This window comes from Vespula pensylvanica, chromosome 24, assembly GCF_014466175.1.
Source record: "Vespula pensylvanica isolate Volc-1 chromosome 24, ASM1446617v1, whole genome shotgun sequence".
NCBI lineage: Eukaryota > Metazoa > Arthropoda > Insecta > Hymenoptera > Vespidae > Vespula > Vespula pensylvanica.
The window spans coordinates 3,236,140-3,253,900 of record NC_057708.1 but is presented as its reverse complement, the minus strand read 5'-3'; the positions used below and the strand labels follow the sequence as shown (position 1 = coordinate 3,253,900).

The window sequence follows — 17,761 nt, the reverse complement described above, 5'->3', positions numbered from 1 at the left end:
TTCGATATTCGTCGTGAATGACACATAAATGTTACGTTAGACGTTTTAAAGGATCCAAGTTCAAGATAGATTCGAGATTTTTCTACGTTATATTAGACGAACGTGCAAACGTACGAAAATGTAAGAATGCATTTGTTGAATGTGATTCTTTTTTCCTCTGCGTTCTCGTTTCTTTCTCGTGTAATCTTCTCCTAAGGTCATTGTACTTCCGGTAACGAAAAGAAGACACCGTAGAAAACTATCTCTAAATATCATATTTATTACATACGTCGGAGCAATATCGTGTATCGTAGCATTTGAGGAGAACTATTCAAGCGTTCGTCATTCCTTTGAATTTCTATAATAACAATTTCATCTTTCTTTGACGTATTACCTCACGTTGTAATGTATTCGATTATTAAATGATTACATTGCGATTAACACTGTGCGATGAGATTTTTGTTATACAATTATCATAATCACTAAAGATTAATCTCGGCAAGCAATCTTGACATACATTTCAAGCCACTTGTCTTGGTTTATTGTCTTCGAAATGACTTTGATTTAAAAACTTGTTGCATAGATATCTAACACATGAATTCTGGGGAAGCTAATCTCATCATGAAATTGAATCGTAATGAAAAAGCAAATACATCATTTGGTTTTCACTCTCACTGACACGAGAAAGCAGGATATCCTTCGATTCTTCTCTCTCTCTCTCTCTCTCTCTCTCTCTCTCTCTCTCGCCCTTGCCCTCTATTTAATTGGATCATTAAATTGGTATTGAATAATATTTAGTGTGCGGTCAATTAATAATAATATTTATTCGAAATGGAAAAAGTTGATCAAGATGAAATGATCATGAGTCTTCATTTTCGATAGACTTACAATTAACGAACTCTAAAGTAAACGAAAAAGACGATTCGTCTTTATCAAAGATGTCGAAGATCGAGCTAGTGAGTTGACAGTTTAGAGAAAACTGCTCGTCTCGACGAAACAACGTTCTTACTACCGAGGAACCCTTCCTTCTTCTTTCCTTTTGTCTTCCTCTTCCATTAAAGTACGAGTAGAAGAGCTCTAATTTAAATTTTATTTCAGTTATATTTAGACTTTATTTAAGTTATATTTCAGATTTGCGAGTAAAAAAAAGAGAATAAAAGAAAGTGGGAGAGAAGGAAATGGAATTGAGAGACAGCAAAAAAACAGTTTTCAAAAGATTCATCATAGATATCTTGGCAAATTGGAGGTATGCATTAACGGGTTAATCTAAGAAAGAGAAAAAGGAGAAAAAAATTAAAAGAAAATAGAGTAATAGGAAAAATAGAAAAAAAGTGATGAAAATCTTAATAATCGACTTCTTTCGAATAATTATATTGTATTTTTCAAGTTGTATCAACTTTCTGTTACAGATAAAAAAGTATTATGTAGCGAATTCTGATTCTGAATTCAGATCGATAAAAGGAGTCCAGAAAATCAGAATGCGCAGGTGGCATCGTGCGAGGCACTGTCCTGATCGCAGAGTGGAGACGAAACTCAGTCGCGTCCCGGCCACCAGACCAGTCGGATGTTTCCGTTTGTTCTTCCTAGCGTGGATTCAATCCGCCGTGAATTATCGCGTTTTCTATTGTTTCGAAATCTCTATTGTTGATCAAGGTCGACTCGAATATCGGATGTATACGAACGATTGAAAAAATGTTCTTCGCGATCCATTGATTTGAGCATTGATAAAGAAAAACAGTGAACCTCGAAGATGTACGAAAGCAGACTTCGTTCGTGAGGAAGAGGGCAGATACCTGCATATATTCGACGAAGAACTTTGAATGATTCCACCAAAGTGATCATTGTAATCGTTTATGAAGGACATTTCTTGCGAGCCAGACATGTTAATACCGATGGCGAAAGAGCGCGGTCGCCAGTAAACGAAGTATGATCGGTGGAAATTCGTCGATCGCGAAGCTGATAAATTACTGGTTGGATCGCCGAGAGTTTTAAGTTCCGATCGTTGACACCGTTTAAGGAGGACTTGGTTGTCTCTTAATATTTCTTTGAGAATCTCGAGGATCGAAGAAGATGCCGAAGAACAATATGTGGAGACAAAGGCGAGTAGTCGTTCCTAAGAGGTAAGTAAAGATAAGTTTCATCTGGTCTCGTCCTTGTATAAATAATGATAATCATTTTTTTTTAGAAACAGTCTAAGTAACTGTTTGAGAGAATATGTGTAAGATGAGTAATATTCGTACCGTCTATGTCTGTCTCTATTTTCTTTTTTGGTTTCTTCGAAGAAGAAAAATGTTATTCACCCTCGTGCGTAAAAATCGTAAAAATCGTAAAAATGCGTAATTAAATAACCGAGCAAAATTTATATCACAAAGAAAAAGAACTTTCTATGTAAAGATCATTGAAAAAAAGAAAGGACCGGACGAGGAAAGCGAAAGTCGATGAGATAAATTGAGGGAATACGATGGATTCGATCAATTCCTCGTGCGTTAATCGCGTGTAACAAGGTTGTCATTAGCGGAGCTCTCGGTGCTTTTCTGCATGCCTGACTTTTGGCATAATTGTCGACTATCGCGAAATCATGCAACCTGCTCGTTATCAATTTTACGGGAGCTTGAAGAATCAAATTTCCTTTGCATTCTTTGACTCGAAAACGATAACGTGCATATTGTTAAATATTATAATAATAATTAAACTTTAAATGCATAGTATATAATATGTCGTTATAAAGTTACTTGGTTATAAATAATATATAACGTATCTATAATATCAAAAAATAAGGAGGAAGAGAAGAAAGGAGTGAAGGCGAAGGAAAGAGGTGAAATCGGAATGCACATCGAATGGTAACATCAGGCTGTTATTTTTTCATAACAGCCAAGCTGTTTACAAGGCATGCGACAAGCGTGTCGGTCTACTGCATTTCGAGTCCTCTTCTTCCTTCTCGCGTCTGATCGCGAGACCTAGATAACTATCTCGGACTAGCCGCTATATTTCAAAGATATACAAGCGAACCACTGTTTACCGTGCGCGCAGGCTCTCGCTACAATAAAAGGAGCGGCTACGAGCAAGATCAACGATACGCATCGGACAATAACGCCATCGGCATTTACTTATTTCTTTTCCTTATAAACTTAGAATCCGATCGTAGAATCTCTTTATACGCGTCTCGTGTCACGCCTAGAGAGTGAGAGACACCGCAACATATGCCGCGTGAGAACGATCGAACGATCGAACGATCGTCTCTATACTCGTGTAGTGTCTCGAAATAGAGATCAAGTTTGGCCTCTAGACAGTTATCGAACGGTATCGATGCGCTCTTGCGCAAGAGAGAACTTGAAAAACTTTGATATCGTATGTCCGAATCGATTCCACCTGGAGAAGGTAATAATAATGATAATAACAAAAAATATAACCGGAGCTCGATGTATCGAATATTACTTATAAAGAAAACTTTGAGAATAAATTGACGGCCCATAAATTATAAACGCGCTATACAGATTATGCGGATTTAAATAATTCACTCGTATACGGGCAAGCGGCAGCACTCACGGATCAACGGAATCGCCGAGATATGTATTTGATCCTTTTCATTTTCACGATGGGATGGAAATCGCTTTTCCGAAGAACCTCGTCAGTTGTTCTTTAGAAGCGTCTCCGACCTTACGTGTCTATGTACTTTTGTCTCTATTCCTCTTTTATGTACACCGTTACGGTGTAGGTACGCGTGCCTCCTACCTTACGGTTCCTTTCTCCTTGTGTCGTTGACACTACTCCGACCGATACCGTTCGTTTCTCGATTTCTTTTCCGGAGGATTCCTTTTTTTTATACGTAACTCTTCTTCTTTGTCGTCCGTGTCTTGAAAACTCTTCTCTCTCTCTCTCTCTCTCTCTCTCTCTCTCTCTCTCTCTCTCTCTCTCTTATCGAATGAAAAATTTTTTCCTTTTAAAGGCACACAAGGAAAAAGATAATATCATTCGGAGTGTCGTTTCATTAATAATACCATGGAGGAAGACAAGTCGACGAAAGATTTGCTTACTTTGTTTCATTTATGGGCCAACCCCTCGCGGTGTTAACAAGCTGCATTGCACGAGCCGCGACCAATGAGTATTAAATTACGCGTACAAGTATTGCGTGTCGCAAGCACCCAAACATATATGTAAACAGGTATATCTCTAGTTGATAAATATTGTCTATAAAATTATAAGTATTACAATTATAGCTATTACAAGAATTATAATAAAAGATCTGTTTTTATTTAGGATTATTTAGGTCTTTGTAAAAATTCGTAAAATTTTTTCGTTTTAATTAGCGCAATTAATACGTTCTTCGTCTCCGGAAGAAAAGATTCATGTATCGACTCGGAATTTAATCTCTGGGAACTACGAGAGAGAGAGAGAGAGAGACCCTCTTTCAATTGACCGATACGCACGATAGTTCTGATCGGTCGAGTCGGAAACTCTGACAAATCTTGATGAAGGTTTCGCCTTTCGTCTTCTAATCGGAAAATTCAGAGAAGAAGAATTTCGCAGTTGCGCGTGATTATCTCGGAAACGTTAACTTTGCGCCACGATTTTATAATTATTCTCACCTTCTTCGTGCCTTTCTCCTCTCGATAATGAAGCTTCGTAATAGCGTGATGTTGCGGAAACGAACGACACACACACACAGATTTGTATGTGTGGGTAGAATATCACGTATCCACGTTTCTTTTCCTTTCTTTTCCTTTCTTTTCTTTATCGTGCACTTCACCGTTATAATAAAACAGTATCCTCTATCGAACGAGTAGTACCTACTAAGGGACTTGAAAGTCAAGTCGCAATAACGTTAATGACACGGCGAAGAAAGATGAACTTTCCAATGTTTCGTGGTCGATACGTCACGGTCGTCTCAACGTGACGAAGCCTCTAGATCTGAATTTCAAGGAAGAAGAACTTTATCGTACTTCGTTCATACTCCGTAGATAGGTATCGCAGATAGATCGCAATGTTCCTCTCTAGGAACAACTCGAAAGCAACGATATCTCTCCTTCATCGAAATACATCCAAAAGAGTAACCTTCGACCGCACTAGAATGCCATAATTATGTACGTGTTTACGCGCCTGTGTGTCCAAACGTAGAGTACGCGTATTGAAATAAGTAAAACGATCGCATTTAATTCCTCCTATTTTTCGTTACTCGTTATTAATCCTTTTGCGTAATAAAGTGATATTTCACGAGCAAATAAGTACCTCTTACATTGGATTCATCTTAGGAGCATAATAAAAAGTATCTCGCAAAATTATCTTGTAATTTACCACAGACAGCCAAGTTTCTCAAGCACGTTCCTAAATGTACGTGTACCTGATACAAGATAATAATACATTAGTTGCGAGGGATACTTTAAGAATTTTAAGTCGACGTGCTTGAGAAATCGCATACACCTATAGATACTTGTAGCTACCTTGAGAATCAAAATATAAAATGTTACTTGTTCACTGTTTCCTTTGATTGCAGAACTATCGAGCTTATCGCCCTGGTGGCTATCTCTTCTACGCTTTTTCTTTTTTTACACACGAGAGAGCTTCACTCGCGTCTTCGAAAAATGGAGGTACGTTTGCAGCCGGCCGAGGATGAGCTTTTCTCGGGTAAACAACTTTTTTCTGGTGAGTATTTTCATAAGATCCAAGTATTAGACGTCGCACGCGTGGAAATATTCGATTGGTATCGATTTGGCCGGAGAAAAACACATAGATATTTTAAAACGAGTGATTTGAATCATGCATCGACACTCGCGCAGCGTGCCCGTGTCTCTACAGGCGATGCCGACGCGCCGTTCTGCAGTCTCGATGAATAGTAGTAAGCGCGAGTTCCCACTTGGGGAAGGTCAAGGTGTGAGAGTGAACGTACGAAGGACTCGACAAGTTCAAGGGACGCTGCTCGCGAGTCCCCTTACCGCGTGCCTTTGGGTCTTCTTCGTGCTGCTTCATTTGTTCGTGTGCTTTTTTTATTTTTCTAAAGAAACGAAAAACAAAAAGGAGAAACTGTTCGAGCAGTAGAACTAGAACCAAGATAACGTAAATCCGTAATATCCTGCTTTCGAGTTATGCAAGTGAACGGTATAAATGTTATATCGTCGACGATGAAGAATCGACGCATCCGTTAGATCGATTTAAGAGACATTATCTACTTATTGTTATTAAACGAGAATATTGCAGAGGAGGAAGAGCTTTTCCCCGTCTCCGACCTTTGCAATTTTTCGATCGTGATATCGATCGCTGGACGACTAGATGCCTCGTTTTTTATTTATTATTATCTTTTGGTCTTTTCTACATAGCGTGATATGTCGTCAAACTAGTTTTGCTAACTCCTTCCGCGACTCCTTCGCGATTCCCTGGGAAGAGTCCCGCGTTGAATTTATTAGCAGATTACGTGGCATTTTATTAACATAATGTACACGCATAAATCTCTCGCACGTTCCTAACGAGTGATCACCTATTCGTCAACTTTGTGCCAATTCCTCGTGAGAAAACGGAAAATACAACGATAAACACGATCGAGATCGATAGAACGTTTACTTGGCACCGTAAATTCTCTCATTGAATCCGTATGCTCTTACCATACATGTATATATTATACTTAAGTATGACGCTGGTGAAAGTAACGAGTCTGCTATAAATTAAAAGAGAAAAAAACGGGCATGCACCACACCCACGATACTTACCTATACCTACTTCCATTGCACACATACATCCACATCTATACAGTAGGTAGGTCCGTGAAGAGGGATATAGGTGCGGGTACGGGTAAGTGAACCCGCATGTACCTGTTGGATGTCTCTTTCTAAAAGGAAAGGCTTTCACAGGAAACGTTTCACGATCGATAAACGCATCTTTCGACTCTTCCGTACCGGTTTAAACGATATTCGATCAGAAAATGGGTATTCATCATAACCGTCACGTTCTCTTTACGATGATCCACGTTTCTTCCTTGAGAACGATTTTCCTCGGATCGGAATAAAATTCCGATCTCACCTGGTTAGCTCCTCGGATCGATGCAATTAATAGTATCGTGAATGCAAATCATTCTTTCGCCGTTCTCCTAGGTAGGTATTAGCGACGTTACAGTTAGAGCAAACGTTCGGCCTCTATTTACGACCGCGACTACCGATAGCTCGCCGTTTTAATTAGCAATTAGGTACATCTTCGTTATGTGCTATTACGTTGAGATCTACCTTGCTTTCTGCACGTTCAAACGACCTAGTCTTGGTAAGCTATTGTCTTGCCGTCTAATTCTTTATTGTAATTCGAAATTGGTTGCTTCTTTCGATTTAATTATTAGCGTACCATAGAAGCTTTATCTTTGTATCTCGTTGCAAAACTTGGAGAGAATGTGATAGGGATTTTAACATTTAATATCAAAATATCTATATCTATTATATTACAGGAATACGTCGTTTCGAGTTCGCGATGAATACTTTCCATTGAAATATTTCGATGATAAACCTAAGCTAGGATTTTATGGGTCTAACGGCACAAACTTATCGAAAATTCTCCATCTCATGGAAATGATGAAACTGGAACAAATCCGATACGCCAAGATTTAACCTACTTATTGCCAGAGAAATTACTAGCACTTGTGTGACTCGCGTTATAGCATATATAATATATGTATGTTTGAAGCATGATCTAGAGAGTAAATTAAAATAATTCTTTGATCGAGTCCGTTGACACGTGCGTGATTTCGAACAGATCAAAGCAAAGATCGAACGATCCAACAAGGTGTTTGTATCTTAGAATATAGGAGAGTGGAACGTCCGGCTTTCGATTGAGGTCGATGGTTATTTCGATTCGAAGAAAGAATTGTAAATTTTGTTCTATATGCTAAATACCGAGCGTGACCCTCGTGCTTACTATAAGTTATAGAACGTATATAGAATCCTCTGTCTAATCTAGAAAATTCTCTATGATACGATAGGTAAATAAATTAGATAAGATACTTTAACGACATAAAAAGAAAAATGTTATAGAAATTCTTTTACCGTCGCGAGCAAATTTTGATTTACGCAACTTGGCCTGTTTGCCAAATTCTTAGTGCAGCGAGCGGAGCTTTCCTTTTTGTCCGTAATTCGTAATCGAAAAGGATTGTAAAATGTAGGTCACGGTGATGGAGCACAAAAGCTCTCTTTCTCAAGAGAAATTCAAGACCGATCATTCGAAAAGTCTCCTTAAAGAGTTTGATAATTCACGCGTAGTCATATAAGATTCGACTCTCAGCAATAGATTATTAATTTGATTTGTTCTTCTTTTTCTCCTTCTTCTTCTTTTTCTTCTTCTTCTCCTTCTTCTTTTTCCGTTCACCCGAAGAATCGACAAAAATGTTTGCTTCTTCGGCCGACTGGAAACGCGAAGATCTTTCGTGAAATGGATCGATCGAAACTCTCTTGGTTCCACTTTTGAGAAAGGTCATGAAGATATGCGCACGCGCAAGTTCACCGAGGACAATTAAACACACGACACTGTCTCTGCTTGCGAGAAAGTATCAGTGTCATCAGTTGTAAGCAAGTAATATATAATGCGCACGCACGCGAGGACCGTTTCTATGGATACATCGCTTTCACGACTTCTGGGTCAGTAGGGCTCTCTCTCTCTCTCTCTCTCTCTCTCTCTCTCTCTCTCTCTCTCTCTCTCTCTCTCTCTCTCGCCTGACCGACCATCGGTCGACTAAAAAGAGAGTAAAAGGTCGTCGGTCCAGTCCACGTATGTGCAGCAGCATGCACACCCGTCAGCTCTTTCGGTCGACTCGATTCGATTACAATTGGGTTCAAACTATTTGGATATATCTATTACCTGATGTTATATCTTTTGAATACGATTGTACTGTTAGTCGTTCACCTGTTCTAGATTCGTTCAAATTAATACTTTTCTAAATGACGATTATTTTCAATTTAAATTCGTCTTTTGCAAAATCATTGTAAAATTAATCGTTTGAAAAATTTAACATTATTCGATATAATATGACAAACGTTAGAGAGATTTGAAAATCATCAAATCGATTTACATTTATTAGTAAGAATCAAAAGTATTTAGTTAAGCGAACTGTTATGTGTCGGACTCGAACATCTCTACATACCATCTTTAATTACGAACACAATACGTTCGTTTTATCGTTGTATCTGTACGATCGTATAAATTTAGAGACATCCAACTTTCGATCTTGAAATCCTTTCACTGAAATTAACACAAATCGTATTGTCGATTATCATATGTCGGTCGAATAGAATTTCGACGATTCGATTTAAATTATGCGTGCTCGCAGACGTATTAGCGATTTGTTTAAGATTAAGATGAAATTTACCCAAATTTATTTCTCTTATTTGCATTGTCAGATCCTCTTACTTACCCTGTTTTTTATTCTCAGAGTGGGAAAGAGATTAAACTCAAAAGTCAGAAGATAATTCCGATGTGCGATTTATATTAAGAGGAGAATCCCAATGATTAGACACCGTAGATCCTTTCTACGATTCCGTGCACGATTATAACTGGAATGGTCAGCACGAATCTCGGTCAAGATCAACGATATGCGAACCTTACGAGGAATAGTCCGACTTAAACTAGCTTCTTTTAAAGGCAAACGGAGAGCCTTCTTAACAGACGTACACGTACAATTTATAGTAGGTACATACGAATATATGTATATATAGATTTTCATTCGTATCATTTAAACTCTGGCAGAAGCAAGGTTGACAATTCCGCAACTACTTAAAATTGCAAATATCTTACTCTTCTTGTTACATTGTTTCGTGTAAAATCGTATAAAAATTTCGTCTAAATGGAACAAACTAGTGACTCTTTTCTTCTCTCTCTCTCTCTCTTCCTTTTTCGTAAAATTAAGAAAAGGAAGTTATGTATTACGCCAATGTATATTTTCTCTGAATATAAATCAGGAAGAACACGAAAGAAAGTTTGAACTTGTATTTTGACATGATAAAAAAAAAAAAAAAAAAATAAAAGAGATAATATTTCAAAGATAAATTGGTCGTGCATATCATTAGGAGATTTCAGAAATAATAATGGAGGATGTTGCGAGAAGGAATTGAAGAGCAACCATGCAAATCTTGATCACCTAGAAAGTTACCGACTTGATTGCTCTGTAGGAATATAATGGAAAGGAAAAAGGACGAGAGAAAAAAAAATACCAATTGCTTTGGGGCAATAAATATTTTTCAATCCTCTCTCTCTCTCTCTCTCTCTCTCTCTCTCTCTCTCTCTCTCTCTCTCTCTCTCTCTCTCTCTTTCTCCCTACCTCCCTGATTGGTTGCTGTCGCTCCCTTTCTCCGACAATTCCTCTTTCTTTTTTATTCCAACTTTCCTGAACGATGATCTCTCGTTCGTCGTTCTTCTTGCCGATATCGAGCGATGTCAGAAAAGTGGACGATGCAGTTACTCGTTGCATTTCTTAACGATCCGATGTTTCTCTGCTTTCAGAAGGAGTTCAAACGGAATCTACACAGAGCGGGAACGATCATTATTCGAGCTTACAGCACGTTAGAGAGAAGGTAATATTTTATTTAAAGTATAAAAGAAAGAGAAAAAGGAGAAAGAAGAATCCTTTTCTAATGGAAATAATAATCGTGTTCCATAACGTAAATCGATCATCTCGTGCATATAATTCGTTTTTTTTTTCTTTTTCTTACTCGAATGAAATCATCCGATAGTCAGGAATCACTCGATAGGCATAACTCATTAAACTTTGTCTACGTAAATGATGTAAATAGTGTCAGGGTATAACGGGAAATATTTTCTTATAAATATACTGTTGGATGCACTCGATCGACTAGATATATACTGTCGAATAATTCGATGCGACTCGTATTTCAGTGTGTCCGTAAAACGTTCGACCGACTATGCCTTTTTCTAAATTTATTTCGGCACATTCTTATCGTTCATCTTAAGAAGAAAACGAATGCTAATAGAAGAAAGAAAATAAGGATCCCAAGTAAGATAGGCAAAACGATAATTCTTAAGGAAGGTCGAGGTAAAAGAGGTAGAAAAGATATAGAATTATTTCGAAAGTTCGCCTAGTTGATCGTCTAGACTCGTAAAGTTCGTTAGAGATCGTCGTTAAAATGCATCTACGGGTGTAATTATCGACCGTAGCTGGTTTGCGCATGTTGAAGACTTTAGCGAAAAAGCGGGTAATAAGTAGAGCACGACGATGGCCGTGGACCAAAGAGTCTTTCAGATATATAATACTTGATACTTAACGAGTAATACTTTTGTTTCTTTTGTTAGAATTTAAAATGTCTGTAATAGATATCGTATTCGGTATGTAGAAAAGTTTTCAGTATCGGTTAAATTTTCGATTTGACGAAACTAATAATGAATCATAAGTATATTTCATTGATCGTGTACTTGAAATTTTCAAGAGTATCTCTTTCTCCGAGACAAAGTTAAGGTTAGATAAAAGATGTGGCTCTAACGTAAAGTAGCATGACGCACGAAAATCATTTACGATAATTTACGGTGAAAGCGATCGAGAGGAGGTAGCTGCCAGACGCCGTCTCGAAATACAAAATCGTCGTTCACTTCGTTTTACTCGCGCTGCGCTATTCAGCATACGAGTAGATTCGCACTGTAATTGGAAATAATTCATTCGCTCGGGATTCTCTCGTTGTGAGAAAAATTTCTCGACTTGTAACAAATTCGAGTTTGCGTTTATGCCTTTCAATGGCATAATAGTTCTTTCTAATAAAAGAACGTATGCCTTTCTAGGCTTTTTACGAAGATACACTTTCGTTCGAGCAACTAAGAGCAAGGATCGACTCAACGAGTAGCCATAACCGTGATCTATCGGGTCACAATTAATTGGAAAGTAATTGGTTCGATACGCGAAAGTAGCTGCTCATTTTAGAAAGAGAGATGTACTTGTAAGAAGTTCTCAGAAAATATCTACCTGGAAAATATCAGATTGATCGGAATGATCAAGGTCAATGAAGATCGATCGTTTCACCTCGCGAAGAGTATTTTTATTTGGATGAAGTAAAGACCTTTACGATATCTTTAAAGAAATTCCAAAATAGATATGTCGTTAGGTACTACGTAATAAAATTTTTAATAAGATTTACAGAGAGTATCACGTATTGCGTATTAGCCTGTATAGAACGTATGCGACGTACCGTGCAATGAGGTTAACGTGTAATCGCGATGAAGATATGGTCCGATTAATGACGCAATTTGTCTTGAGAATTTACTCCTAATTGCGTCTCGATTTGCACCAAAGATCTTCGCTGTCGTTCACGATTTTTTCTATTTCTACGCGTTTCTTCTGTCATCGCGATACGTTGCATTCGGTTAGATCAAAAGAATGACTTGAGAATTGTCGAATGGTAACAAGTATGTGTACCTGGTAAAATGCAACTAACATAAGACACGCATCGGGAATGTACTTCCTTATGATCGGCATCGAGTACGTTGACCGATCGGTAGATCTGCCAGATGCTTCGGACTTTTCAGGAAGTGACTGCATACTGTGTTGTTACTCGTCTCTGGGCTTACCACAAATGGACTCGGTCTTCTTTCTCTTTCTCTTTCTTTTTTTTTATTCAAGCTGAAAGAGCTTTGCGAGTTCGACGTGCCGCGTCGTGATCGCACCTATGTATGTAAACTATGTATACGGTACGAATATATTGTATAGTATCGTATCGTATCTATTAACAAGAGTCAATCGTGATACGATGTCCAAATTACATGATGTTTAATTTTTCAAAGTAAGAATAAAAAATAATGTTTCAGAAAAACATTAGACAAAGATGTATGATGGACGAGGATGCCTCGTAAATCTTTTTCTTTCCAAAATCGTTCCTGAAACTGAATCATTTCACGCGACTGAAAGAGCTCTCCTCTTATCGCGTTATCGTTCTAACATCAACAAACGTGTCTCTTTCGGCGAAGGTTAACTCAAACTTTCGTAACCCAACGCATTCGCTTGTGGAGTCGATAGAATTTTGACGCGACGAATCGCGCTTGAATCAATCGAGCGAAACAAAAGGAATTTTCATGAGACAATGTACCAATGCGAAAAAAAAAAAATACAAAAAGAAAGAAAGGAAAACGATACATTGGCCTAATTGAATTATCATGCTTTGCGATTACTTTCAAGTTTCATTTCTCCAACTGCGAATAGAAAGTCGAAGAAACAATGTTTCTCGATTTAAGAAAGTTTGTTATTTTCAGTACGAAGAAGCGGACCTTCTCGATGTCGATGGGCTGAACAACACAAAGGAAGCTGAGAGATTGGTGCTTTTCTTTAATCGTGTACCGAAAGTTGGTTCCCAGACGTTCATGGAACTATTAAGAAGGCTTTCCATGAGGAACGGCTTTTCCTTCAATAGAGATCGCGTTCAAAAAGTCGAAACGATACGTCTCATCCCGATCGAACAGGTACGACGCCTTTGTACTAGCAATTCCACTCGATTACCGCGAATCCTTTCAAGTGAACAGTAATTGTCAGTAATTGATTGAACGGTACGTGCTTGCATAGATGGACGGATGGATAGAGAGAGAGACAGAGTGAGAGAGAGAGAGAGAGAGAGAGAGAGAGAGAGAGAGAGAGAATGAGCGAGCGAGAGGGGTGTGCTTTGAAAAAATAATAAAAATGTAAGCATTTATCAACAATAACGCCTTTCCATTTTTTATTTTCATAGCTTCAACTTGCCAGAGTGGTTAGCAGTTTTCCCGAACCATCGGTCTATGTGAAACACGTGTGCTTCACGAATTTTACCAAGTGAGTCGACGATGAACAAAATGAAAAATTCGTTTGAATATCTTGGCAAAAGATTTGACTTCATATTTTTTCATACCTTTTTTCTCTAGATTCAATTTACCGAAACCAATTTACATAAACGTAGTTCGAGATCCAATTGAAAGAGTTATATCTTGGTATTACTACGTTAGAGCACCCTGGTATTACGTCGAGAGAAAGCAAATTTTCCCCGATTTACCCTTACCCGATCCGAATTGGCTGAAGAAAGACTTCGAGACGTGTGTATTGAAGGAGGACCGCGAATGTCACTATCTGGAGGGAGAAATACACGAAGGTATTGGTGATCATCGTAGACAGACACTTTTCTTTTGCGGACACAGCGAAAAGTGCACGTGAGTCTTTGAAACAATTCATACGAATGAGAGAATACGCGTTCACAACGCATAAGTAGATATACAATATTATACGTTCTTTTCCGCGTTATTCTTGTTACGCCTGCTTCTTTCCAAAGCTATAATAACAGGTTTGCCATTTAAAGTCCTTTCAACACGGTGGGAGCCTTAGAACGTGCCAAGCTTGCAGTCGAGAAACATTATGCGGTCGTTGGTGTCCTCGAAGATGTGAACACTACCCTTACTGTTCTGGAGAATTACATACCTCGATTTTTCCGAGGTGCCACTCAAGTCTATCACGGTATATACTATAACGAATTATGCTTGATTTAATTATATTTTCATATATGTGTATATATATATATATATATATATATATATATATATATATATATACACACACACACACACACACACACACACATATATATATACACGCTTCTTTTTTAGATCAAACGAACGCTTTCACAAGTATCAACCGAAATTTTTTCAAGCCATCGGTGAGTGAAGAAGTAAAGGATATCGTTCGTAGAAATTTTACTCGTGAGATCGAATTTTATCAGTTTTGCAAGCAACGACTGTACAGACAATTGAGAGCGTTAAAATTGACCAACACTGATTTCACAATGAATAATCGTTTGTAAGGAAGAGAACAAAATTATTCTTTCTCTTTGCTTTTGATAAATTTTCTCACTGAAAAGGGATAACAACAGGTTCGATTTAGTTTCTTTCTTTGTTTTTAAGAAAAGACACACAAACGACCAACAACTGGTCATAAATCAGAAATGATATTTACGAATGCTAGCCATATACGTAAATACTTTTGTTTTTTCTTTTTTTTTTCTTTTTTTTTTATAATACATATGTATATAACTACTTTTCTGTTCCATGGTTATATCTCGTTGTCGTTTTACTTACAACTTGTCTCGTTCGATTTGTCCAACTTTTCACTTCTTTCGAATCTCGAATATTTTCGAGTCGTGAATATGGTTGTGCAAATGTGTGTGTGTGCGTGTGTGTGGATCAAGTAATACATATTTATTAGAACTTGCCGTAAGAGTTCGTGAAAGGCTTGCTTGATACCTCGATTTCCATTAGAACGATCTCGACAAGAATTCGCTTGATTTGTTATCGTATAAATCTTATTGTTAGAAAATGTTTCCTAGTTGACACCTTCACCGACCACAAAAATTTTTTATGGTGAATTTGTCAAAGACTGACAAAGAAGAATTATCGTAATCAGCAATTAGTTGAAAGTTTCAAAACTTTACAGGGTAACTTTTGATGATTTATTGAGAAATGATGATTATAAACGACATTTGTACTATTACTAATTACGTTCTCTCTCTCTCTCTCTCTCTCTCTCTCTCTCTCTCTCTCTCTCTTTCTCTCTCTCCCCTTTCCTTCTCCCTCTCCCTCTCTTTCCCCCTCTCTCTTATATAATAAATGCCTGCAATTTTAAAGATTCATTCATTTCAGACATTTCGTTAATGATTCCTGAACGAGAAGGTAAACATTTACAAAGTAAAAGGATGAGCAAGTCTTTTTTAAGAGACCAACATGAAATAAAAATCAAATAGCTATAAATCAAATATCTATTGTATTAATAATAGCATATAGTACAACGATACAGTATACAGATATATACATATACATATATACATGCATACATACATACATACATATATATATATATATACCCCCACACACCCACGCATATACATGTGTATATATATATATATGATGTATATACGTATATTATCCATTTTAATTCTGGATAATGTTCTTTCTTATCAGTGTTCGTACATAAAAATCTCTATCGTGTACGCATCTTTAAGATAACGTTATAATTCCCCAGACATATTACACATTTCTTAAGGGTTCAACAACGGTCAGAATTAGATCGTTTTATCAAATGTTTGTATTTAAAAAAAAATATAAATCGTTGATCGATTTTCCGATGTTTGAAAAAAAGTATGTATCCATAAGAGTAAAGATCTCTCGAGGGGAAGAATAAGTATTTTATTAACGTATTAATTTTCCATCAAAATTATACAAAAATAGTACAGTTTACGATAATAGCAATGTAAAGTCTGATATGCGTACAAATTGAAAATAATGATCGAAAAAAAAAGTGAAGGAAAAAAAATATATATATATATTTTACAAATTGAAAAGATCTATCGACACTAGTCGTAACAAATATATAATTCGAAAACTTCATTTTTCTGAATTCGAGTGTAGCGAGAACCCGCGTATCTTGTAAAATTATCTGAAGGTAGTACGTGCGCTCGATTTATGCTTGACTCAAAAATATACATCCTTTCTTGTAAAACGTTATGGAGGACAGAGTGCACAATCAGTCTTGGCTAGGTTATTTTTTCATGGTACCGTACGAAGAGATCTTTCTTGAAAAAGTCTCTCTTGAGAAGCGTGTTTGTTAATAGATATAAGTAATACATACTTCTTACAGTAGTAACACGTTAAATAGATTTAACGCGATGAAACGCGTTACGGTAACGATTAAATATATACATATATATTTATATTTGCTTATATATATTTACGATAGTGAGTTAACAATAATTTTTTCCCTCGATTATTATTAATTTTCTTCCGATCGATAACACTTGTCTTTACATACTTATATAAAATATCAATTACGATCTTGTTAAATGACATCGAAACACACGAATCGCAATTGATAAAAATCGATGCCAATAAAATTGATTAGACATTTTAACAATGCTTTTATAATACACGAGATCCGATATTATCCTCTCATTTGTGTAGCCTATAGTCAATTATAAACGGATAAAAGTATCTGATGAGGAAATAAAAGTGCTAAAAAACTCAATCTACCGAAAGAAGAGTAATTAATCAGTATGAATAAAATATTCATTAAAATTGATAAAAGTAGGTAATTAACATCAAGACAGGATACGCATAAAAGATAAATCAAAGGTTAATCCCTCTCTTTTGACTTTCGAATTCTCCGTTTGAATCTCTCGTCTAAGCATTCCAAATCGATCACAGCCAGAAATAGTTTCAACATTTTATTCTTCCTTTTTCACTTTTCTTTTCTTTGTTGTTGCAGGAAAAAAGCAATTAGTTGCGAATATTCAAACGAAATAGATAAGAACGAAACGAAAGAAAAGAAAAGAAAAGAAAAGAAAAAAATACTTGTTAAAAGATTAAGCGAGCAAATAGGATTCGAGTCTTATTTTTAGAGATTTCTCAAATTCGTTAGTTTAAAAGTAAAATCGTTTGGCGAATTTCTTAGCGAATAATTCTCGAACCTTTCGGACGAAAACTCACTGCTCTATGGACTAGAGGTACGACAGATGCGCTTACACGTGTAAATACGGATATAAAAATATGCTATATTATTATAATCTACAATCTTATCTCTCCTAGACTCGTGCGCAAAAACACCTTTTATCATTTTCTTCTCCTCCTCCCCGTTCTTTTTTTTGTGTTTTCTTTCTTTCTTTCTACTCTTCTTTATTATTATTGTTGTTGTTGTTGTTGTTGTGTTATTAGTCATAATAATAATAGTAACAGTAGTAATATTACTAATAGTAGTAATAATAATAGGAGTAATAGTAGTAGTAGTAGTAGTAGTAGTAGTAGTAGTAGTAATAGTAGTAGT

The 17,761-nt window shown here is 36.7% G+C and overlaps 1 protein-coding gene across 2 annotated transcripts; it reads left to right on the top strand.

The window, feature by feature from the left end:
* The first annotated feature begins 2,105 nt into the window (after nucleotides 1-2,105).
* LOC122637019 (heparan sulfate 2-O-sulfotransferase pipe) lies at nucleotides 2,106-15,443 on the top strand. 2 transcript variants are annotated; one of them, XM_043828828.1, is made up of 8 exons: nucleotides 2,106-3,052; nucleotides 5,471-5,619; nucleotides 10,441-10,511; nucleotides 13,189-13,395; nucleotides 13,659-13,738; nucleotides 13,828-14,109; nucleotides 14,256-14,410; nucleotides 14,560-15,443. In XM_043828828.1, the coding sequence occupies exons 2-8, from the start codon at nucleotides 5,559-5,561 to the stop codon at nucleotides 14,751-14,753; spliced, it is 1,050 nt and encodes a 349-aa protein (XP_043684763.1). In that variant the 5' UTR covers nucleotides 2,106-3,052; nucleotides 5,471-5,558; the 3' UTR covers nucleotides 14,754-15,443. The 2 variants fall into 2 exon arrangements, with proteins under 2 accessions (XP_043684763.1, XP_043684762.1); XM_043828827.1 differs by lacking the exon at nucleotides 2,106-3,052 and having other exon boundaries at nucleotides 4,681-5,619.
* The last annotated feature ends 2,318 nt before the right edge of the window (nucleotides 15,444-17,761 follow it).